The sequence below is a fragment of the Centrocercus urophasianus genome, unplaced genomic scaffold, assembly GCF_019232065.1.
Source record: "Centrocercus urophasianus isolate 14NV4802_14NV808 unplaced genomic scaffold, USGS_Curo_1.0 seq_19, whole genome shotgun sequence".
NCBI lineage: Eukaryota > Metazoa > Chordata > Aves > Galliformes > Phasianidae > Centrocercus > Centrocercus urophasianus.
In genome coordinates, this window is record NW_024884744.1 from 18,525,350 (window position 1) to 18,550,019 (window position 24,670).

General features: G+C 46.3%; 2 protein-coding genes and 1 long non-coding RNA gene across 5 annotated transcripts in view; 1 reads left to right on the forward strand and 2 right to left on the reverse strand.

The window, feature by feature from the left end:
• LOC122161145 overlaps positions 1-3,507 on the forward strand; it is a 33,546-nt gene extending 30,039 nt beyond the window's left edge. For both annotated transcript variants that reach the window (XR_006169108.1, XR_006169109.1), the window contains one exon: positions 1,001-3,507. This is a non-coding gene — a long non-coding RNA (uncharacterized LOC122161145). The remainder of the gene's footprint in view (positions 1-1,000) is intronic.
• Positions 3,508-12,540: 9,033 nt separating this feature from the next.
• LOC122161141 (G-protein coupled receptor 35-like) lies at positions 12,541-16,596 on the reverse strand. Its single transcript, XM_042820269.1, has 2 exons — positions 16,437-16,596; positions 12,541-15,096 (listed from the first exon to the last, which is right to left on the reverse strand). Exon 2 carries the CDS (start codon positions 15,068-15,070, stop codon positions 14,123-14,125), a length of 948 nt encoding a protein of 315 aa, XP_042676203.1. The 5' UTR covers positions 15,071-15,096; positions 16,437-16,596; the 3' UTR covers positions 12,541-14,122.
• A 3,925-nt stretch (positions 16,597-20,521) lies between these two features.
• LOC122161140 (G-protein coupled receptor 35-like) lies at positions 20,522-24,616 on the reverse strand. 2 transcript variants are annotated; one of them, XM_042820268.1, is made up of 3 exons: positions 24,307-24,393; positions 23,104-23,365; positions 20,522-22,722 (listed from the first exon to the last, which is right to left on the reverse strand). In XM_042820268.1, exon 3 carries the CDS (start codon positions 22,708-22,710, stop codon positions 21,763-21,765), a length of 948 nt encoding a protein of 315 aa, XP_042676202.1. In that variant the 5' UTR covers positions 22,711-22,722; positions 23,104-23,365; positions 24,307-24,393; the 3' UTR covers positions 20,522-21,762. The 2 variants fall into 2 exon arrangements, with proteins under 2 accessions (XP_042676202.1, XP_042676201.1); XM_042820267.1 differs by lacking the exon at positions 23,104-23,365 and having other exon boundaries at positions 24,307-24,616.
• Positions 24,617-24,670: the final 54 nt, after the last annotated feature.

Genomic DNA, 24,670 nt, shown 5'->3' on the forward strand with positions numbered 1-24,670 from the left:
GTAATATTTCTGAGGCACAAAGCCTCAAGCTGTATCTGATCCAGAAGTTCACAACAGGACACCAAGCATACAGTGTGGCATCTTCCTCATAGCTTCAGAGGGCCACAATCCATATGAGAACAGAGCAGCTTGCACCTTGCCAAAGCACTTCTGGTCATGGATGTACCAAAAGGCTACAACATCTCTTGGCTATTCATAGCCAGACAAGCCGTGAGCTCAGCCCTACTGAAACTGTAAGAATAGACATGGGGCTTCCCAAGTGAAGAATATACACAGAGCTAGCTGCACAAATGTGCTTTGCAGCCTGTTCCAGTGAGATTTTCCAGCATACCCCTCCTCTGCCAGCTGAGAAGGTTTGTGGTTTACTCTATTGGCTTTGGTGAACCCCAGGGCAGATGCAGCCTATGAAAATGCACATAATTCTTACAGGTGTTTCCATGGGATTTGTACAGAGTGTGTCTTTTGAGGAGCCCCCTGGAAAAATGTGAGGTTGCTGTGTCTAAAGTAGAGAATAATTTCTGTTTTATGAAGATGCTATGCTTACCAAACAGTGGCACTGCGGGGGGAAGTGGTGTACAAAAACCTGAGGTTTCAAAAGAAGCAATGGCAAATTTCACATCCATCTGGTGAGAAGAAATAATGGTTTGCAGCAGTGTGATATGAGGCACGCTGGGATCTGAGCACGTGGACCACACAGCTTCCTGGCAGGTCTCTGAGTTCTCAGGCTCCTGCGGGTTACAATGTCATATTGCAGGATATTTCTCCTGCCAGACAGAATGTGGTTCTTAGACATTATTCTTTTTCCTCACAGCAAGAGAGATCAGATCAGAAAGCAATGTTACAATCACAGTCTCAATCATAGATCATAATACTCTAATAAATGGCATATAGAATATTTTTCCTTCCTTAGAGCACCTAGAAAACTTTTTTCTTCTCAACCTTTGCGTTGCATTTGATGATGAATAACAAGACAACAAATACTATTTTCTTTGTGTTTCAGTTATACCTGGCCACTGTTGACTATTGGGAGTCAACAACCTTCACTACAGTCTCACACCCCAGAGGGATGGCAGTGAAGAAAAGTGGCAGCAGCCATGCTACCCACGCCTGCCTTGCACAGTCATTCCTGTACTTCGTGTGGAGCTGCCTTGTCTGCAGGGTCTACGCATACCCAGTGCTATGACTTCCTGAAAGATGTAGTTCTGTTCAATGGTTTGAATTGAAAAAGTGCTGACTTGCATAGAAACTGCACTTTTTTCCCCTACTTTTCTGTAACATTTCTTTATCCATCTTTTCTCAGTGTAAGGACTGATATTTCTGGCCAGAAAGCCTTACACAACCAAGTCTATAACTGCAATGGGCTGGAGTTGAGTGAAAATCACAGGTTTGCCTAAAAGCAATATTTCCCACATCTGTGATGTGGCCTAGATTATTGCAGATAGAGTGAAGTCTGCCACTGTACATCTCTGAACTTCTTTGCGAAGGGTCCACTTGGCAATTTTTGCTCTTCACCACCCTAGAAACGTGTAAATGTTTATTACCAGCAAGCTGCAGTTCATGGTTTATCTTGTGGTTAACAGGGTTTAACTTGTGATACCAGGTTTGCAGTATTTGATGGGAAGGGGCAGGTGCATTGCTGCTTGAAGGTGGCTGGGATTTCCCTCTTCTTTCACTGGGTGCACCTCAAGTCTGGAGGGGGCTAGATGGACAAGTGCTCCTTTTTAGCCCTTGGCAAGTAGCGTTCTCACGTTTTCAAAAGCACAGATCACCACAAATGCTCAGTGTTGTAGAAGAGTGGGACCTCATGAAAGCCGTGGCCCGAAGCAACGACTAATTAATGTTATCTCAGCACTGCTGTATGTGTGTGTGTGCCTTCCACACTGCTTGCCGGCTCCAGCTCACTTGTTGAGTGTGAGAAGGATGTATGAGAGCATGAGAAATCAAACCTAGTTTGCGACTAATAGATCTGATAGGGATCCCTAAGTAGTGATCATACAGCAGATTGAGATCCCTCTCAGGAGTTTAAGAACATAAACATGAAAAATAGCCTTATTCTTTGTGGTCTCCTGGTTGAAGTTCTTCTGACAGTAAGCCAAGAAAAGTGTTACTAATTTAATGCGAGACTATTTAATAGCAGAACTTTCATCTGCCTTGCACCTGTATGCTATGGAAGTCTAAAGCATATTGTAGCTAGAAAATGGGTGTTTGTCTCTTTCCTTCTGAGCCAATGCCACTGAAAGGAGCTTGTTGGCTCATTCCAGCTAAGGAGCGCTGTGTTGAATAGAAATTAGTATGCTGTGGAAAGCATCACTCTGTCTGCACTGAGATGTTTTTGGATCTTTGCAGAATATGCTGCTTTCATTGCAGTTTAAAACACTTTTCCATGGTATAATCACCTCTTTATTGTTGTTACCTGTTTAAGGCTATTTGGTCACTGTTACAGAAGGTTTGTGAAGGTCTGAAACTGCTGACATAAAGAAGGCCTGAAAGGAAAGCCACGGCTCTTGCAATCTCTATCATCTCAAAACCCAAACCCAGGTTTTCAAGGCAATGCCATGCATGTAGCCAGATGGAAGCATCAAAGCCCATTGCCCTTGGGCCCATTTGTTCCCATCCTGCATTGGCAGTACCCTGTGGGCACATTAAATTCCTCAACTCCAAGAGAAAGAAGCCAGATGTTGCTGTCCACAAAGAACGTCTCCTGTGCTCATTTACTGCTAGGTTGATGAGCAAAACTGCCTGTGAAAGAAGCAGACATAAAATAAGAGGTAAATCATTTTCTCTTAAAACTAAGTGGATCTTAGCTAACAGTTATTCTGGGATTCCGTAGGGAAAAAGAGAGTAGAATCAATGATTCAATGTGTTTCATTGATGTCTGTTGTCTTTGCACTCCAGGATTTCCCCATTGCAGCTGGTGTAATGCTGAGTTACCACTACATTTTTACTGTTTTCAGACCAACGTGTTTTCAAGTGTGCTTTAATGTTCGGTTGAGCACGTATCAAAGAATTGCAGAGGAATGAGACCAGCTCTGACACCACACAGAACAATTAACATGAGTGGTGCTGCTCAAGGGACAAGGGTGTGTTGAGGCACGAGCCGAGGCTGGTTTTTCATACTGGTGTTGTCTCAGCTGGACGATGGCAATTAGTGTGCCTGTAGCACACATGTTGGCTTAGCTTGGTGGGGTTTTTTTTGAAGTTTCTGCACAAATTGCTCTTGCCACAACCAAAGCGCACTGTCAGGGTGCATATTTCAATGCACGCCACCCAGTCTGTGTCCCCTCATCTTGGCACTGAGATCCCTGGGTATGAGAATGAGAACGTCAACCTTGCTGCTGCCATAATGAATCCTGAGAAATCCCAGAGCATCAGAGTCCCGGATTTAATCACTGAGGTGTTTAATGTGGAGATGCCATGGGTGCTGCTCAGAAATAGAAAGTACCCAAGAGGAACTACTCAGACTTGACCAAATAAATAAATAATAAAAAGAAAGTTGAAGAAAATGCTTACAAGGAGTGATTCCTGCCTTTACTTGAGATAGGTTGGAGTGGCTGCCCCTGTAGGTGGGGAAATACAACCCGACAGTGCCATCTTGAGGAAGTGGACAAGAGGCATCAAGGTGGGTTTTGGTTTTTGTGATTCTCCCTCTCTCTCAGTATAGAGATGTATACGTATATCACATTTTGTTCTGGCTGTCTGCCACTGGCAAGTGTGTTTACACTCAAGTTAGAGTGAACAAATGGCTTTGGAAGTAAAATTGCACTTACATTGTGCATATAATGATGCCACTTACAGTGATAAAATTGCAGCTTTCTGCTGCAAACCAAGTGCTAGAGGTTTATTTGTAATATTGAAAAGGTCTATTCCCTTTATCACAGGTGCATATATACATCTTATAAACAGCCTGTATAGAAAAGACTTGTAATATGAAGGGGATCAAGAAGGCAATCTGCAGGAAAGTAAAAAACCCCAAACAAATGAGAAGAACCTCTCAAATTGCCAAACAGTGGTGGAGTGGCTGAAAATGCCACACAACCAAAGACAGGCGTTTTCTGAACAAAGAATAAAGCCACAACGACAAAAATATTATGGAACAGAAGTAACTTCACTGGGTTGATCTCTCTTAGGGTGGTTGCTAAGGCCAAGATACTTGTAGAGTGATTGTTCCAAGGCGGATGAGAAACTCATGAAGGTAGGCCATCGGGTAGGAATTTAATCGTATTCTTGCCTTGACGTCTTGTGTTTTGTACTCCTCACTGACCACAAAGGTTAATTTGTATAAACACACCATGAGTGACATATTTTGATCTTAGCAAAAAGGGTCACCAGATTCTTAGAGTGGTCCTGATGGACCAGTGCTCACCAGCTGTCAGTGTGGTCAAAGCAAATGACACAGCTGGAAATCCTTTCTCCAGTGTTGCTCCCATGATGCTGGACTTAAGTGTTCTAGGCCAGAGGAAGAAGTTCCTTTGCAAACCATTTCACTGAGTCTAAACCTACAGTTGGGATTGGTCTGAAGCACCAAGATATGCAGTGGCAGCTGTGCAGACACTCCTCCAATTCTGCCTTAGTTTTGGCATGGTGCACTTGTTAATCACTCACCAGTGAAACAAAAGCTCAGCTTGCTCGTCACTTTAGTCTTGGCAGAGTATTTCTGGTGAAATGAGAGCCATCTGGGGTGCCCCGTGGTGCATGGTACTAACATTGCACTGTACATCTGCAAATCTTACCATTCCACATTGTTTAACAACAACAAGAAAAGCCTTAAACTGAAGTTAATTTAACACCACAACACACTGCCTCGCAGCTTTGACATTCTGAAGGCAGCAGTTGTATTCCCGTGTTTGCACAGCTCGCCATGCAGCATCTGTCACCTCCCTCTGATCTCCACAGCAGTGGGTGGGAATGCCAGCCTTCTGCAGCCTGAAGGAAGGGGCTTTACCCTTCTGCCTTTCACCCATCTCTGATGACTTACAGTCAGAAAATTGGAGGACAAAAGAGCGAATGTAACAATTGTGTGAAAAAGCAGTTGAATTTTCAGATTTTTATGTAATCTTTGTACTCGTAGGAGCTAGAATAATTCATAATGATGCAGAACAAATGGATGTAGTTTACGAATGAACATATTGCTTTATAATGATATTGCTTTATGTTGTTACATGTTACGAAAACTACTTTCTGTGTTTGCAGCCTCCTAGGTATTTCAGATGGTGCTGACAAGCTGGATGAACGGTTTGGGAAAGGAAAAATGCAGTGGGTCAAAAAGTTGTATGCATAGTTTTACATGCAGGATCTAAGTCTTAGAGCAGCTTGGAGATGGAGCATGACTAGATATGAAATGGGAGGTTATGTAGGAAAAAAAAGTCAATATAGTTATGGAATAAGCAATTGTTTAAGGTTCTGGGGAGGAGTGTTCAGTCTGGTGTGCCTCTCCTAAAAAAAAATACAGAGAGAAAAATACAGAACAGCTCAATTCAGAGAGTAAAACAGGAACAAATACAGCAAGTTACTTCTGGAATGCAGAAGTGACTGAGCACAGAGCACAAATGCTGAAGTGTGGAGAGCATAAATAGGTTTTCAAACACACTCATAGTAGCTATTAAGATGAAAGAAGTAGGTAGTTTGCTGTATCCCCACTGCAGATGGGAAAAGAAATAATGGCTTTACACTGCAGCTGGAAATGCTCTGCTCAGAAACTAAAAGAAACTCTTGTAGCTGAAGATAGCCAAGCACCAGAAATACCCCTTGCTGTGAGGTGTTATTAAAAGAAAGACACGTTTCTGCTTGTTGTAACATGGGAATGCTTCAGGTCGCCCTTCTTTAGATGGCCTTTTCTTGCCTTTTCTGCAAGTCTGTGTTTTCATATGCAAAACATGGGTTGAGTTAAAGGTATTGCCCTGGATAATGTGACAGCTGCGTGTGAGTACTGAGGGTGCAAAGAAGACCCTAGCTGAGTAGGCTCCTTGAGTACCAAGCAGTGTAATCCCAGTGACATTAATTTAACTTCAGTACGAGTCCTCTTTATTTTCTGCAATTCATCAGTAGCCCTTTAACCAGTGACATATCATTGGATTTCATTATGCTGTGCCTAATTTTGAACGGATTTGCTTCCTCATCTCAGCCCTGGCTACAGCTGACTGGAATTTAGCAGTCACCCTCCCATACACACCATTACACTTAATAAAAAGCAGCCAAAAAGTAGATGGATACGGAAAAGGGGAGGGAAAAGGAAAGAAAAGAGGATGTGATGAGGAATTAATGCTAGTTTTCTTCAGATGCATCTTTGCCACGTGTCATTTGTAGACAAGAGTATGTGCTACTGAAGAAGACCTTTGTGGGCTACTCTCAGGAAACTGAGGTAAAGGAGCATGGATCTTATTTTTGTGTTAGGTCTTAAAGAGTTGTTTAAAGGCTATTAGTTCTAAGTCGCACTGCTAATTCTGCCTGGTTAAAAACAAAGGGTAATATCTGCATGAAGCTTTTTCTCCTAGAAGATAGATCATTTGACATCACTTGACTACTGTTTGAAGATCTGAATGTATATTATTCTATTGCCAAAAGTACTGGTGCTGTAAAAGATGAGGGTAGAAATACCACGCAGCTGCAGCAGACAGATGCAGATCTGAGGCTTGCTGCTAATTGTTGACCAAATCACTCTTTGTGGATCATAATCTAGTAAATAGCCACAAGAAAGATGGTGTGATCGCCTCTTACCTCTGTGCCTATAAACTAATGACACTTTTTTTTCTTCGTTTTAAATGCCCAATTATGTAGGATGAATATTTAGGCAGTGTTGTACATGTGAGGGAGTTCCTTCAGCAGAGCTTGTTTAGCTCTTCTCCAAACCCTGGTGTATAAAGCAATAGCTACAACAAACACGATACCACCAGAGCTAGTAAAATCACAATGAAACAGGACCACTCACCTTCAGTGTTCTCCATTCTTCTTGGCTCTCTCCAATTCTTAATGCATTTCTTCACTGTCGTGATGGAGTGCAAAAAGAGATTTGTGTCCTCTTTTCTGTGCTTGTTGTAGGAGGTTCATCAGATCAAGGATAGTGGAGAAGGTGTTTGATTAAAGTCAAATTCACTCTGAATTTACAACTGATAATCATGGGACAACTGTGTGAAGATGCATTATGAGCTGTTATCTGTTAACACAGATTCACAACATTCACATGCACACGTACTGTTCTGATATATACAGCAATAGGTTTGAGAGCTTTGTCAGGATGGATTTCAAGAGGTGTGCCAGACTTGGCTACTGACAGAGGTCAGGCTTCCCTCTAGCGGTTTGTTACCTTCTTCACAGCCCCATAGCATAACTGACTTAGGCCTTTTGGGTTTCATAGCTGTCCTTAGCTTTTGGCAGGTGTATGTGGGTGCAGGTGTTTCCCATCCAGAGCAGCCTGTAGCTCAGCCAGATGTACCTGGTGAGAATTGGCTGCATTTGGTCTCTCTTGCTCTGGCACATATGGGGACATGAATACTGACTGTGCTCTGAAAAATAGAAGTCAATAATCTGTTTGGATTTCTAATTTTAGAAGATAATTCTATGTGTATAAAAAGTGATTCTGTTTGCTCACTGAAGGCAAAAATAGCTCCTGATTGGCTGTTGTGTGCAAAGTGAGACCTAAAGCACAGACCCCAGGAACCTGAGAAGGCTTCTGTAGGCTTGCAGTCCATCACAGCAAGGGTGGCCTTCTTTTCAGCTTTGCAGTTTGGTGCCAAGGCCCTGCATCTGTCCTTTCCTGGGCTCAGACGCTGTCATTACACCCGTGTTTGTGTAGGTGGCATTGCAGCTGGGACTGGGCCAGCAGAGGACGTGCTGGAGTCACATTTCACAGCCTAAAATCACTAATAAAGTATGACAGATTTATGTCTGAGCCAAAGGAAAGACCTCTGCCTTCCAGTGACTGAAGCAGATGTTCTTAAAAGACCCAATCAGTGAGAAATGAACACCGCTTCTTCAAATACTGGTAAAGGTAACTTAGAGACAAATTGCTGCATTGCAAACCAAATCGTTCTACCAACCTACCAAAAAAACCCCACCAAGCCCAACAAAAGCAAAGCAAATATTGCCCTAATCCTGGAAATCCCAACTGGAGAACACTGACTGGATCTTCTGGTCCATGCAGAACATCTCAGAATCAGGAGTTCAGGAAAATAAAGCAGTTTATATGAAATAAGGCATCTGCTAAACTAACAGTGACTTCTGCTCACAATTATTAGTCATGGGGGACTCCTAATTTCTCTACTTTTACAAATCTTATGCATCAGGAACATAAAAGTTTTTGTCCTTCCCCTCATCCAGACAGCAGCCTCTGCCATTTCCTCCAGATGCTTACTTGCTTTCTGTTCCCCTTATATCCTTCGTGTGCCACCACTACACTTTGTCACCACTGCAGGGAAGAAAGCAGAAGAAGGCAGTTTTCTGCCTACACTAACATGCTATTCACTTTTCACTGGAGACTGAGAGTTGTGTTCATAACATTTTCTCTCAAATCACTACTATTACAAATAATAGAGGATGATTCATGGAGAGTTGTTTTTTGTTTTTTTTTTTTTTTTTTGCTAAAACTATAAAATTAACCTTTAAATATTTTTCTTTCCTTTTTTTTTTTTTTTTTTTTTTCCTTCTTATTTTTGTGTGACAGCTTTGTGGTCTGCAGATGTTGCTGACGTAACTAACATCTCACATTTGTTGGTCTTGAACTGGTTGTTTACTGAGTGAAATAATTCAATAGCCTGAGCTTTGCTGGTCAGACATAGGCTGCTCTGGCACAAGGTGGAGAAGCAAAGGGGCAGATAAGGAAGCTGGAAGATTGGCTCCACTGCTATACTGCACATCGGTGCCATGTTGACTGTGGAACTCAGCACTAAACCAGGGCAGAAAAGATGACCTGATCACTGGAGTTGGGACTTCTCCTGGTGTGCTTGTTGTTGAAGATGGGCAGGTTGGAGGAGCAGATGTGGAACAACCACTGGCACAAGGTACAACAACCACAAGGCACTGTCCTGGTGCCTGCTTAAGCATAAAGTGATTAGAGGTTTTGGGAAACCATGCTGGCCCTGTGTTAGTGTCTGATGGAAGCTGCTGGCCTTTGCTGACATTGGAAAGTTGGGTGAGGTTACTGCAGAAATAGCACTAATGCTGCTTTTAGAGCAAAGCGCTGGATTTTCATGACACCAAGGCTCCCTGCTGCTGTGTCAGCGCAGGTTATAAACATGTTCAATAGCAAGAGGGTAAATACAGGCCTGAGGACAAGCTCTAGCAGCTGCTGCTCTTACCTGTGAATTCATCTTCCTGAGAAGAGAAAGTGTGTGGTTTCCACACATGCATTCCCCCTGAAGTGGGAAAGAATGTGAGAGGCAGTGCTAAAGACAGATAGGAGTAAGGTACTGCTTGCAGAATTCTTTTTTCTTGCATTTGTTGTGTTTGCTTTTTTGTTTGTTTATTTTGCTTCCTATCAACTCCCCAACACAGTTTCAGGTGCATGAGAAGAAGCTCTTGTGGTTTCTCCTTCTGTATTACTGGGTGATGTACGATGTGGGAGCTGAAAATGGAAGGAACTTGGCTAAGCACAAAAGTGAGAAATGTTATTTAGCATCTTTATTTCACACAGCCCTGTCTGAAAGCAGAGCAACTCCTCTTCCCATCATTTTTGTCAAAAACAAAAACAAAAAAAACAAAAAAAAACCCCACCAAAGTAACAGCTGAATAGGGAAATGTTTCAAGGGAATCTAGAGTGAGATACCAGGGGGGTGCATGTCTATGAGGAAGAGGGAAGTGTTGAAATACGCCACTGGAGAAAAATTGGCCTTGGGTTTCCCGATCTTGGGTCACCATGTGCTGCTCTGCCAACCAAGAGTATCATCTGCTCTTCCTAAAGGGAGTACATCCACCATCCACCCACCAGAGAAGTCACAGATGTCCAGCAGGTGCTCTCCTTCTGGCTGCACCGCCAGTCCCTGGGGTTTGCCTGCTGCTGGGGGTGGGAACGAGGCCCCTGAGGTCATGGGTAGTGCCACTCAATAGGGTCATTGGCCAGCACCTGAAGGGGAGCAGCCCTGCAGTGATTAAAATTAAGGTCTTAATTCTTCTGTAATTACACAGTTGCCATTGAGAGAAATGGAAGAGCGTTGAACATCAGCTGTGTTTGTATTATTGATCTTACTGTAACAGTGCAGATTGAAGAGGAATCTCTTTTTTCCTGCCCCAAGATCACTGCTGGCCGTTAGCAGCTTCTGCTGGTACTGCCCTGCCTGTGCTGGCTGCTGAGCAGCTGTCTGTTGCTGCCTTTGCTGTGAAGCTAGATGAGATTGTGCAGTTCCCTTCCTTCCATCACCCAGGGCTGTTTTCAGAAGAAATGGTCAAATAATCCTTGGTACAGACAGCAGTATAAACTTAAGCAGGCTGTGAAATGGCTCTGGCAATGTGAAGGAGCAATGCAATCCACATGGGTGTGCATACTAATGTCCTGCCCATCTGAAACAGGTCTCTGTGCTGGAGACATGAAGTAGGGACTCCCTGAGGGGCCCCAGAGAAAGGCCCACCAGTCCTTCCGTTCCTGCTTGGTGCAACGTGACTTCTGATGGAGATGTGGTGGATCCCATTTTTATGGGCTAACAAGTGGCTTTGAGCTGTGATACCCGCAGGGCCAAAAGACCTACAAAGTTGTTTGAGCTGATAACTGAGTCTTGCTTGAGATATCTGTGCCAAACTTCAATCTAACCTAAAACAAACTCCTAGCTGGCTTGAAAACTGAGGACCAGGAGGTCTACACTGGTAGAAATAATTGCCAGAGAAAAGTGACATGAGAGCTTTGAAGCTGGTAAAGCTGCTGGCAGAGCACTGTATTTCAGGCAGATGAGGTGCTACAGCCTGTTAGTGCCTTCATGGAGGGCAAGGAGCACAGGGTGACTGATGCTATTCCTGGCTGGTGTGTGAGCTGCCATGTGGGACAGCTGCTCCCATCGCAGTGACTCAGTGATGGTTCTGAGCCCTCATTCAGAAACTGAGGCACACAGGAATGCTTCTGAGTTGGGCTAACAACTGTGAGCCACCCTGATTTTCACTTCCTCAGCAGTGCCCTCTTTCTGTCTTTGATGAAGGCATCTCTGAAATGTGTCATAGTCTCTTGGAGAGAGCTTTTGCACTTTCCCCCTGCACCTGACATTCAGTTGAACTCTCATTTTTCAGTCAGCTGCCCCAACTGTGCTTGGCAGCAGGGTTCAGTTAAAGTGTGACAACAATGGAAAGCCCCAGGCAGGAAAATTGGTGTGAGACATCACCAGACCTCAGTGAGTGACAGCATGAAAGCTGGAGGTTATTTTGGATGTTATCCCATGGTGTGCCTGTGTACCAGCTTGTGCAGCCACCTCTGGTGTGCTGCAGCAGCTCTGTGTGTGCTGTCAGGTGATTTGATTTTGGTAACCTGTCCATTCAGTGCTTGTGTGGAGTGTGAGCTGGCTGCCCTCATACAATCATAGAATGATTTGGATTGGAAGGAACTTAATGCCCAGTCATTTCCCCTGCCTTGGGCTGGTTGCCCTCCACCAGATCAGGCTGCCCAGGTCCCCATCCAACCAAAGGCTCCAGGGCTGGGGCACAGCTTCTTTGGGCAGCCTGTTCCAGTGTGCCAGCACTTTCTGAGTACAGAATTGCTTTCTTTCAGGCCACTGTGGATGAATTGGTATCTTGTGAACAAACCGTCATGTTCCCCTCATCTTCTGGTGGTTACTGAGTTCACCAGAGGTGCTGGAAAATAGGAAATTGCTGCTGCTTCCTCACTGCTTGATACATCCCTTAAACCTTCTGCACGTGAGAGCTTGGCCAGATGGTTACAGGTTTGGAAGGAAGCTCAAAAGCTCTAGGTGGAAAAGGCGAGCAAGCTGAACAGAGCACTCTAGTATTCTGGCTGGGGAGATGGAATATGTTTCTCCATCGTGCACTTGGTGCATGTGCCACATATCTCAGCCCCAGCACAACCAAATCCCTGACTGCCCACAAGTCCCCCTGGATAGCCCCTGTCAAACAGTTCAGAACAGAGATTTGGGGCCTGTTTGAGAGGGACAGCACCACCCCACTCCAGCACAGCCTGACTGTCTCATCCGCAGCCCCAGTGAGCATCTGAGGCCTTCCCACTGTGTGCACCTCACACCTTGATTTGAGGCTCTGTGGTTAGAGTTTGGCCATCTGGACAAGTGTTCGTGGTGCATATTTTGTGCAAGCAGCTGCTGGAGGAAGGGGTGTTACTTAGAGCGAGACGGCTGAGCAGAATCTGCTGAAAATACTTTGTAGTCAGCTTTGTGTCTCCTCCACCCATTTAATTAGTGGTTAGCCGAGGAGCAGTATTTTTTTTCCTGCTGCATCTAAAATAACTGTTTGGTTTGTTCAGTGCTTTCACCTCTGAACAGCTCGCACTTGTGTCAGTGAGACTGCAGGTGCAGAGAAAACACTGGCAATCTGCTATTCTTCCAAACCTGCTCCCTCAGCACACAAATCCCACACGGAGGAGTGAATCTTGAAAATCTGTTAATTTTTATTAGGGATAAACCCATCAAACTGAACTCACAGAAGTATTCTGCGCATATGTCAGTGCAGCAGTGCAGGAGACCTGTCAGCACACAGGGCTAGGGCCTCACTGCACCTCGAGCTGGGGGGGGGAGGAGATACCTATCTGTGCACACAGTGCTTTGATGTTTGCTGAGAAAAGGAGGGAGCAGAAGCAGGGAGAAACCAGCCTCCTTCAAAGGTGCACTTTGTCATCAGAACCTCTTGTCATCGCACTCTTCACTGTGCTGTGAACAAAGGCTGGATGTTGCTTGCAGATTTTCATGATGATTGAACAGCTTTCCCCATTGCTGTCTGAATCTCTGGCAAGTGCAGTGAGAAGCTGCAGTACCCAGAGGCTGCCCAGCCTTTGCTCCCATCCTGCCCAGGTGAACGGAGGGCTCTGCCCAGTGGTTGCCTGCAGCAAGGTCTCTCCACGAGGGGTTTCTTCCTTTTGCCACTTTTCTTGAGCAGGAGGAGTCAAAGCTGAGCTGGATGTGGGATGGGAAGGCAGCAGCAGGGCTCAGCCTACAGGCAGCTGGAAGCTCAGCCTAGGCTCAGGAGATATGGGTGGAGGTGTGCAGCTGGTTTGCACATCCCACTTCAGAGCACATGCTGTTGTTTGAGCATCGTTACGGGGGGACTGGTTAGTTGTTTTGCCTCCCTTGCTGTTTATAAGTGGATCATGGGTTCCTGCAGTGCTCAGCCTTTGAAGATCCCAGTCTGTGTTGCAGCCCGTGCTCCCTGCTCGTGGTGTAGGCAGCAGAGGCCATGAGCTGCCCCCATCAGGGACAGAGAGCAAAGTGGGTCCCATCACCACCGGATCTTCCGATGTTTCCATTTAGCTCGTTAAGAGGAAGAGCTCATTGCCAGTAATGCAAATTTATTTAGATTGGAAACTTTGGAAGAATTTGTTGCTGCTTTCTTTAGATAATTATTTACACTATAATGTTGAACTGACTCCATTTACAGAGTTGTCATTCCCACCCACCCCAGCTCTTTGGATAGTATTTTTAATGCAGTTTGACTCAGATACAGTCAATGTGAAGCTTTCTCCCCTATACAAACGATCACAGCTCCTTCTGACCCCATATTTCTACTGATCACCATTTTATCGCTGTCATACAGTGCAAACAATGCTGTAAACTTGACTAAAGCATCTGCATCTGGGACTGGGTGTTTATTACTAAGAAAAGACATTTGTGACATAAACCCGTCCACCTTACTTTTTCTGCAACGGTTTCACTTTGAGATTTTTTTTCCTTTTTTGAAATTTCAAATAATTCCTGTTTATTTGCCACAGCTGCAGCTACATCAAAACTGGCCCAAGGTAGGGGGATGGACAGCAAAAACTTTCCCCACTGATTGTACTTGCTGAGGTTTATGGGGATTCTATGATTCCATCTTACTCAGATTTGGATAAGGCTGGGAATTGTCAGTGATGATCTAGATTGTTGCGTGAGCATCTGGACTGCTGTGGTTGTCTGAATGAGGGCTGATTTTCATGTCTGAATCTTTCCCATCAGCGGAAAGTCCATCCATCACTCTCACACAAAAAGAGAGCCCTCTACATTTGGCACTGATGTGTTATTACTGGGAGCTGAGCTTCAGCTGTTTCGCCTGAGTCAGATTTGGACCTCGCGAGTTTGGGAGACGCTTCCTGAAATTCCTTGTTTACAAAGTAGTAACAAATAGCATCCAGGCAGCAGTTTGTGTTGGCAAGGACCGAGGCAAGGTGAACGAAGTTGTTAACCTTCTGTATTGCAGGGCAGCTGGGGCTGAAGGAGTCCATTAGAAAGCGAAGGAGATGCCCAGCGTAAACAGGCAAAAAGCATACGATGAACACAGCCATGTTTGCTGTCACGATGTAGACAGCCTTCCTGATTAACCTTTCCTCGTGGCAGTTTTCGTTTTTCTTTCTCATGAGCTCTGCGATGACTTGTGTGGAGCAGTAAATCACGACGATCAGTGGTATGAAGAACCCTCCGATAATAGCACACAGCGTGATGACGGACGGCTTGACAGAAGATTTCTCAAAGCAAAATTCATCATGCTCTCGGTTTTCCACCGTTTTAATGAGGGAAATCACGCAGACGATGACTATCCAAAGAAATCCAGATGTAAAAGCTGCCTGCAGTGGTGACCGCAGTGCTCTGGCTTTCAAGGGATACTTGATAGCCACGTACCGGTCGGCTGCTACAACAGTGATGATACCGATGCTCATTAAGCGGTTTATGAAATAGCCGCCTTCCAGAATCAGGCACCATCTGTCTGCCTTCATCTGCTGGAACTGGGATAATGTTTTAAAAGGTAAAGTAAAGAGCAGCAAGCAGTCAGCTGCAGCCAGGTTGACCATGTACACTCTGGTTTCTGTCCACTTGCCGAGCTTGCAGCAGAACACCCATAGCGCCAATACGTTCAGCAAAACGCCCAGCAGCAACACTGGGATGTAAACACACAGCTGGACAAGTGGAAAGTTTTCGTCAGCTGTGATATTGCAGCCGCTCTGGTTCATCTTGGAGATATTAAGAGGCACAGTTCCTGGAAAAGCAGATTATATTTTTCAGAAGCTAGACTATGACTGAATCGGTGATTAATTCAGATAGTACTTCATGGTCCTCCGAGATTTACAGCAGTGAAAATGAGACGGAGCAGATGATACTGCAGAGCAGAACTGTCTACAGAGCCTGGTCAGTTGTGGAGGGGCGAAAAGCAGCTCTCACTGCATCCCACACAAGGCAAATGGCTAGCAGAGGGCAAGGCTGGAAAACGATTGTGCTTCTGTTTTGGGCCAGACTCAGATGAGCCAGAAGCATGTATCCTGCAGCTGGGAGTTATGTGAACTGTTACAGCTCATTTGGCAATGGGAAAGGGATGTCTAAACTTGGGTCTCATCCCTCCCATCATAGTGGTGCTCACAAGAAGCCAGCCAGCATTCTCACTGCTCAGAATGCTCTGGGAGACGTGCTGCAAAGAGACAGCTGTCCTCTTCTTCGATCCTGTGCTGTCATCACTTCTTATTAGTGCAAAGAGCCGTTATTCATCTATCTCTCATTATTTTAGCTGCCACTGAATCCTATATTTAGTCATAACATTTTGTTGTCTGCGGCCAGAATCAGAGATAGGTCTGTGGGCTGCACGCTGTCTTTCGAGGACTGTGAAAGTTGGTCTTAACCTCTGATGTAACAGAGCAATCTGCCAAAGTGCAAGAAAAAAAAGGCATGGCAAGAGATGCGATCAGCCACCATGTGAAATACAGTGGTGAGCTGAACATGATCTGGTGGGTGTTTTTTCACCCAAAGGGCCACGCTGCTTCTTGCCTTCCTGCTTTGGAAGAGTTAATACAGGTTCATATTCTGTGCTGCCCTGTGAGACATGGCCACAAAAACCCCAGGAGGTCTGAGATGTCTGTGGAGTTTCCCTGTGAAGGAAACGTGGCTCTGTGTGTGCAGATTCTCTGGGCTCCAAAGCATTCTGGCTAAGCCATCTCTACGGCGGTGCAGCAGCCTCTGCGGGAGCTGCAGCTCTCAACCAGCTTTGAAAATTGTTCTACCAAGCAATCCTGCTGTGAGGGAACGTGCACTGTGGGTACCTGCAGCCACTCTGTGTTTTGGACACAAGGAACATTTTGAGACCAGAAGAAATAAGGGAAATGGATAAATTGTAATAGACAGTGGTGAGGTTTAGCAAAGGCAGAGGCTACCCTTTAGCATCTACAGCATGTCTACTGTGGCTGGTATCAAACTGAGATTTGAACATGCACAGGCTCCATCCCTCTCCCAGTTTCTCCACCACCATTTGGGTGTCCCGCCATGGATGGAGAAAGGCAATGCCTTACAGAGCTCCAGTAACCGTACCAACAAATAACCAGGATGGATTACCTGCTCGCTCGTTGTCCTTCGAGAGGTCCAATGTTCCTCCAGTCCGGTCGTGGTGCAGCGTGCAGTGTGCTGAGCCCTCCCAGCATGTGACCAGTGAGGTGTTCTGCGATGACCACTTGAAGGTGGCTGTGGCAGCAACAGCGCTGGTGAAGGAAGCATCTCCACCCCTCCTCAATGCATTTCCCCGGGGCAGAGCTTCCTCTGCTGCTGCCGCTGCTGACTCACACCCCCCCCTATTGACTGAGGAGCCCATGTAGTAGCCCTGTGGTGAGATGAAACATTCATATGCCATGTGGTCCTGCCGACGTTCCTCTGTCGATGGAGTGACTTCGGGTTTTTCCTTCAATTCACTTCCAACGCTCAATGCCTCGCTGGCATCCATCAACCTTTCTTGCCCAACAGGCTGTGCGCGCTGCCTGAAGAGAACATGTTGTCCTGGAGGGTCCCTGAGATCCTCTCTCTGCTGCCTGCTGCTCACTGTGCTGAGCCCCAGGACGGAGCAGCCTTGGTGGACTCCTGGTCCCATTCACCCAGCTGTGGGAGTGCTGAAGGCAAAGGTTTGCAGACAGTTTTGTGTTTTTCGTAAGCGTGTTTCAGTCTGAATCACAGTAATACTCTTCTCTTCCACAGTTCTTGTCAAGCAGTAATAATGAGAAAACCTGGCACGGTGACCCTTTGACCCCCAGAATTCACATCTGCCCTGTGGTACAGGCACTTCTTGGCCAGGGGCTCCATGATAGCCATCCATTGCAAGTCCACCTGCAGGAAGAGCTCAGGTGAGGGGCTCAGCAAGCTCAGTGGTCCTGTTATTGGTACCTTGAGTTGCTGTCTTGGGCAAACCCTTCCAACTTTCTGCTTCTAAGATCTTAAGACCTGCTTTCAGGTCAAAGAGTAGCTTCTGGAGTATTTGTGCATTGTCTGTCTGTGCATTGCAAATCAGCCTCTGAGCTTTACACCTTGCTACCGAATTGTTATTATAGAGCTTGGCTTAAATACTTCTCCTGATGCTTCCCATTCTCCCTCTTTGCAGATCCTACAAGCAGTTGCTGACCTATTAGTACACCCAGCTATTTGATCCCTAAATGACATCATTTCCATGTCACTTTTGTTGTTTGTTTCAACAGAAGCATTGGGTGATTTGCTCCCTTCTGCTCATGACTCATATGTGTAAGCAGCTTTTTTGTTTAAGGAGAGAATGTCTCCTAACTGTTTAAATACCTATCACCCTGATTTATTGCTGAGAGCTATTTGATCTTTACACTTCCTGAGCTCTAAGACTTATTTCTGTACTGAACAATCACTTTTTCCTTCCTCCATAAGCTCTGCCTGGTGTCTTGACTTGAAGCTGATCCACAGCCAAACAGAGCCTTCCCCAGGGTGCTCACCCATGCTTCTGGTACAGCTCTGCTAGCTCAGGTGTGCAAGGCCTGGCACATGGCAGCAGGACAGGGCCTGGGCAAAGGTGAGGGAGGTACCAGCATCCCTTCCCCACATGCAGCAGGACACTGCCTTGCCCTGCTGCATTCAAGCTCTGCAAGCTTCTTGCGCAGTCTCTTTCCTTCTCTGATTTTCTAATGGGAAAGGAGAGATTGCAACAATAGGTGTTGATCAAAACGAAGCTATGGGTTTGGGAGCAGAGCACATCAGTGCTATTTTTAGCATGGGAAGCCTGTGAAACAGCAGTATTAATTGCATCAGCCCCATGTCATGAGCGAGCCTGGCTGCTGTCTGCTTCCCTTTTCTCTGTCCTCAGAACCATACAGGAACAAACGGTGGCAGATAACACACTCACAGGCTGCTTTGTGCTGTAACCCAGCTTTGACCCTCCAGCCACACCAACACTGAGCACACTGAAGGGTTCAGCTCGTCTATCTCCTTCCCTTGGAAACTGCTGGGCAGTGCTTGTGTTTGGATGTTCAAATGTTAGTGCGATTAACCTTTTGTTTGAAATAGCAGTGTTCACGCACCTCACTCTGTGCATCTGCTGGGGACACAGGTATTTAGGTAGGGTTGGTTCCAAACAGTGTGTGGTGTGTACAAACAGGCGCAGTGCCTGCAAAACTATGGGATCCTGAATGCGATGCATGTCTCAGTGGATGCAGATGTCAGAATTGGTGGCTATAAATCATAGAATCATAGAATCCTCAGTGTTGGAAGGGAAAGATCACCTTCAAAGATCACCTAATCCAACTCCCCTGCACTAAAAGGGGCATCCATCAGCTTGCCCAAGGGCCTTGCCTTGAGAGTCTCCAGAGTCAGGGCATCCACCATATCTCTGGGCAACCTGTTCCTGTGTCTCACCACCCTTACTGTAAGACTTTTTCCTTATATGCAACCTAAATCTCCCCCCTTTAAGCTTGAAACCCTTTCCCCTTGTTTTTATCATCACAGACCCTGCTAAAGAGTCTGCTCTCTTCTTTCCTGTATCTCCCCTTAAGATACTGGCAGGGCACTAACAGGTCACCTCACAGCCTTCCCCTCTCCAGGCTGAACAGCCCCAGCTCTCTCAGTCTGTCCTCATAGGAGAGATGTTCCATCCCTTGGATCAGTTTTGTGGCCGTCCTCTGGATGTGTTCCAACAGGTCCATGTCTCTCCTGTACAGAGAACTCCATGAATAGGAGGGTCTGGATGAACTAAGAGCCATCAGTTGTGCAGAGGCCATGAAACCAGCCCTGGCTGGACCTGCAGATGGTGGGATCAGAGCCAGCCCAAATTTCCTGTGTGCATCCACCTATTCTTCCCCCAGCCCTGCCCCTCCCATCTTCTCCTCGCCTCCTACTTTGGCCCCTTTGGTAACCCCTCTTTGGTAAAGAGACAGCAATGCAGAAGTGCAGTGGACCACTGCAGTTTTCAAAGACATTTTAAAATGTATTTAAAGGCGGTGTGTGGTCTAACAGAGTCTCACTGACATGCAAAAGCAACACGTGACGTGGCAGGAAAGGGTAGAGAACCCACACCTGAGATCAGGAGGCCTTTCCCAGTAAAGCCTGGAGCAGAGGGCTCATGCTGACTTTAGCAGACATCACCTTATAGAGTAAGAGTGGTTTGTACACTTTTTCCACTGATTCTATCTTCTAACATTCTATCTTCTATCGTTCTAGCAAAAGGACAGTTACTTTCTGTACCGAGAGGTACAGTGCCAGTTACGAGCCTCTTTAGATTTTACAAAAAGCTTAGCAAAATGCCAGCCCTGCTTGTCAGAGCTACTGAAAGGCTGTGGCTGCTGCTTCCTGCTGTCATCACCCAGATTCCTGTGCTGGCAAAGATTTGTGTATCACCACATTGTCATTTTCATGAATTGCTCCTCCAGTGAACACCATAGAGGGTTTTGTGTCATGCTGTAGGACGGTCAGGACCCAGAAGACAGCAGTGTGCCATGCAATGTAGATGCAGCCCTGGTCACTCCACAAAGAGTTTTCAGAGGAAGCCTGATGTGGGTGGGCTTTGCGAGGCCTTTCGGTGGAAGTTGTGGTAGAGCCGTGGCTGACAGCTTCTCAGAACTGCCCTGCGTGATGCAACCTTGTTTTGGTTTTGGGAAGTCCCATCATGAGACTGGGATGACTTTGGCAGATACGATCTTTGGATTTTCAAAGGGTATAGTTTGGTTTATTCTGGGGACCCGGTTGACAGAGTCCCTCTGGAGTTAGTTCTAAAGGACAGAGGAGTCCAGGAAGGCTAGATATTCTTCTGGAATGAAATCCTGAATGCACAGGAGCAGGCTGCCCCTTTGTGTCAAAAATGAGTGAGCAGGGAAGAGGGCCAGCCTGGCTGAGCACAGAGATGTGGAGCAGAATGAAGTCCTTGTAATCCATGGGGAGGTGACTTGTGACTACACCACTTGAGCACGCACAGACCTGTGGGGCCAGATGGGATCATCTTAGGGCAGTATGTCCAGCCCATGGCTCACAGCTCACACGAGGCCCAGCACAGCCTGTCCTGAGGCCGCCCTCAATCCCACACCATTATGGCAACAGCTCTGCCCCTCCAAGTGGCACGACCTGGCCCCAAGCATGCACCCATAGCTCAGCAACATGTGTCCTACCAACACTGTCTGGGCTCCAATCAGAGCACGTGGAGGGCACAGAGCAGTGCTAACTCAAATGACAGCAAATAATTGTTTGCATTTTAATACAGTGGTTAAGCAAAGTCCTGAGAATAGAGAAAAATAAGCAACCGTGCTTTCCATTTTGATACAGGAATTTGACAACAGGTTTCAAGATTGCTGAAAAAAACCTTCAAGTTTTTGATATATTCACAATTCTATTTTCAATTGACATAAATACATTACCTGTGAATTTTCAAATGAAATGTATAGAGTTGCAATCAGACATTCAACTCAATGCAAAATTTGATCATGTCTCCTCTGGACATGGAGGAGATCTCTCCATGAAGGTGCTTTGGGGAATGTGGCATTCAGGCTCCTGTTCATTGCTGGTGACAGTGCATGACTGATGGTGATGACTGTGATGAAAAATAGTGTTTTGTAGCTGAGAATTTGCTCTGTCAAATAGTGTTACTGTGCTCTTCGTAGGTGTTTTTTCCATGAAAATAAATAGGAGATGTTACTTTTGGTGCAACCTATGTATATGCAACTCAAGACAATTCCTCTTCACTCAGTGCAGCCCAGGCAAGTCAAAAGATGGACATTTGTGGACTAAGGTACAGAATGAGCTGCCAGAAGTGCTCACCAAGCCACTGTCAATAACTTACCAGCAGTTCTGGCCAACTGGAGAGATTGCAGTTGACTGGAGGTTACCTAGTGCAATGCCCATCCACAACAGCAGGTGGAAGGATCAGTGGAACTACGGGCCAGTCAGATTGAATGTGAGCCAGCATCCTGCTGATAGCTGCAGGCACTGAGATTTTGCAGCTTGAGAAGAAACCACCACTGTACAGGCAAATCCTTTGACACAGATGTATTAGGCGAGGCATTGTACTGGAGTAGCTTTTCCCTTATTTTAATGACCAAAAATTACAGTAGTAGGAGTGGCTTTATACATTGCTGTAACAGTGCTAAGTTTCTTATGTTAAGCTGCATGATATGTACAGCAAAGTGCGTGGTCAAAACAATGGCTTTATCAGCTATTCTCTGTACCAGGGGATCTCTCTGTTGACAAGGAGACACCTGAACCTGTGATACAATTATTGAAGGCAATGATCTCAGCTGCATTTAAGTGTGCGAGCAGCAGGACAAAATTCAAGTTATTATCAAACCCCTTTCTACAGAAATGCCCATACCAGAGCAATTGCAAGTGGTCCCATTCCCTCTGCCTCAGAACCTGTGCAGCAGTTTGGTCTTAATGTCTATAGTGCACTGTCCTTTTTCTATGGTGTGACTTGATCTGTGGGTTGCTGTGACTCTTGGCTTTGGTTCATCTTAGACCTCAATGATATACAAGTGGGGAGCAGAGAGGGAAATTCCTGACTTTCCTTGGCTGCAAAGTAATAGCAGAATGCATCGAGACAGCAGTTGGAATTGGCTAAGCATGAAAGGATCTGAATAGAAACCCTAAATTTTGAAAGCAGGTGACAAGCTCCAGCTAGCTCCGCTGCGAGTCGCAGAAGTGATGCAATGTAGATTGGTGAAAAACATAAAATGAACACACACAGATTCACAGAAATAACGTGGATTGCTTTCTGGATTAGCTTTGTCTCACGGTGGCTGCTGGCCATCTTCTTTCTGAGACATCTGATGACTTGTACAGAACAAAAAATTATGATCAATAGGGGAATAAAATACCAAAAGCAAATGGAGATTGATATTAAATATGCAGGCTCAGTAGAATGTTTCTGAAAGCAAAAATGTTCATTCTTTTTTTTAGAAACCATGCTCAAGTAGGAATAACCTATTTGCATTATCCAAAGGAACCCGCAGATACAGGCTGATTTCAGTGGGGATCGAAGAGTTCTTGCTTTCAGAGGGAACTTGATTGCAATGTATCGATCGATGGCAATCAGCATGATGATGAAGATGCTCATAGGACTGTTTGTAAAATGTATCACCTCAATGGCAAAACACAGCTTGTCTATGGGATATTTGTTCTTGGTAAAATATATCAGGAAAGGCAGGGTGAAGAGCAGGGAGCAGTCTGCAAACATGAGGTTGATCATGTACACCCGGGTCTCAGTCCATCTCTTGAGTTTGCAGCAGAAGACCCAGAAGGCGATGGTGTTCAGCAGGAGCCCCAGAACGAGGACTGGGATGTAGACAATCAGCTGAAATAGCATCACACGATCCTGCAACACACTGCTGATTTCTGTGCAGTTCGACATGGCGGGCAGTCTCTGTAAGAAAAGGGTGCAGGTGACAGACCAAGCTCGGGGACGGATCCCCTGGGCCGGGTCCCATGGCAGCGCCCTCAGCCGTGGCTCCACGGCTCCCGGCTCCTCTGCACTGCATGAGTCAGGGCTGTGGGTGGGACAGGGTGGCACACAGCTCTCCTGGGGCTCTGCTGGTGCACAGCAGTTGCATTTTTGGGGATGCAGACCTGCACGGGCTCAGTGGCTCTTCACAGCAGCTAAAAAAACAGAAGCAAATCCCTCCTGCAACTACTGTGGGACAGCAACTCATCTGACTGCAGGCCTGGCTTGTCCACCCTACATCCACCTTCACACAGTTTTGGTAACAGCAGAGGGTCTCCAAAGCAGGATTTTGTAGTCCCTTACCTCTCCACTTCTGTGGCTATTGGAGATCTATTGGCTCTCTTGCTTCAGGACAGCTCAAAGCAGAGCAGGGCAGCATTCCTCCTTTGCTTTACTGCCAAAGCCACCCGATGGCTTTGTTGGGTCTTGCTATGCCCATGAACTCACACAGGACTCAGGTCCTTCCAGTCGTGGGACAGCTCTGGTGGCTTTACTCCTGGAGCACAGTGCATGCCATGGGCACTGCCACTCCTCCTTCAGGCTGCTGGAGATGTATGGCTTGACACTAGGAGGGGAAAATGAACATGCCTGTCTGATCTCAGCCTTCAACATAGGAAGCCAAACTGTTGCCAGTGCAGAAAACACAAATTGGAGATTCTAGCCTATCTCCTGATGCTTCTGTAAATAGTTCAGGGCATCTGCTACTATCCACTAGCAGCAAAGACCAGGGAGGGTGAATCAGACTCGGTCTGCAGTTACAGAGAAGCACGAAAAGAAAACAATCAGATTCCTGTCATCTGTTACAGATACATTGCCTTATAAGTCAGTGACTTTTAAGGCCTAATATCTAAACTGTGGAGAAACAGTCTGACTGCATGAACTACATGGATCATTTTTAGTGTCCAAAACTGGAAGCTGGATCTGACAATGCCAGAAAAAAGCTCAGCACCTGCCCCAGTGCCAGAGTTGGGGTGGTATTACAGAGATACAGTTTTCAGAATTGAATTTATATGGAAGGGCTGACATGCAGCCAATGTCCTGGCTCCTGTGAGCTTCCAGCATCCCAGGTCCTTGGCTGCACAGTGCTACTATCCACACTACAGCTGTTCCCTGCCAGCCCGCTGTCACCATCCTGCACTGGAAGTGCTGCTTTCTGCCTGCAAATCACTGTCCCACCTAGCAGCTGAGCCCTGTGAATCCTCCATGTGAGTGCTGAGCCCACAGCAATCCCGTGGTCCCATGCCTCAGTGTACCCAGAGCAGGGTGTCCCCTCACAGAAGGTGCGTGGAGAGGAGTGGTGCATGGCCACAGCATGGGATGACGACCTCCCTGGATAGCTAGCATGTGTGGCTGCCAAACAGCAGAGCACATCAGTGAAGGCAGGAAGAGACTGAGGCACCTCCGTACCCCTGCTAGCAAGTGGGGAGCCCTGGGCAGCGCTTTGTGAAGGAGCTCAGGAAACAGAGCACACTGCCACACAACTGTGCAAGAAGAATTGAAATTTACCTGCTTCTTGTGGGGCTGTCCTCGGGTCAGGTCCTCGGGCAGGTCGCAGTTGCTCAGGAGATGCCAGGGGTGTGGGTGCTGTGCAGAGTGATGCTGAGTGGGGTGATGCTGTACTGGGCAGAGCTGCCCAGGAGCCTGCTGCTGACAGCTCAGGAGCGCTGGAGCGCAGTAATGAGCTCTTGTTCCCCAAAATTGCTTCATTTACCACCTCCTCTTCAGAACGGCTGAGGCTCTGGTGCCCTCTGTTGTTCCTCTTCCATCAGCTCAGTGCTTCACCACCATTCGTTTTTGCACCCAACCTGCTCTCCCTCTGCTTCCATGCACGCGAGCGAGCAATTAAAATTTAATATTTTCAGTGGTCTGA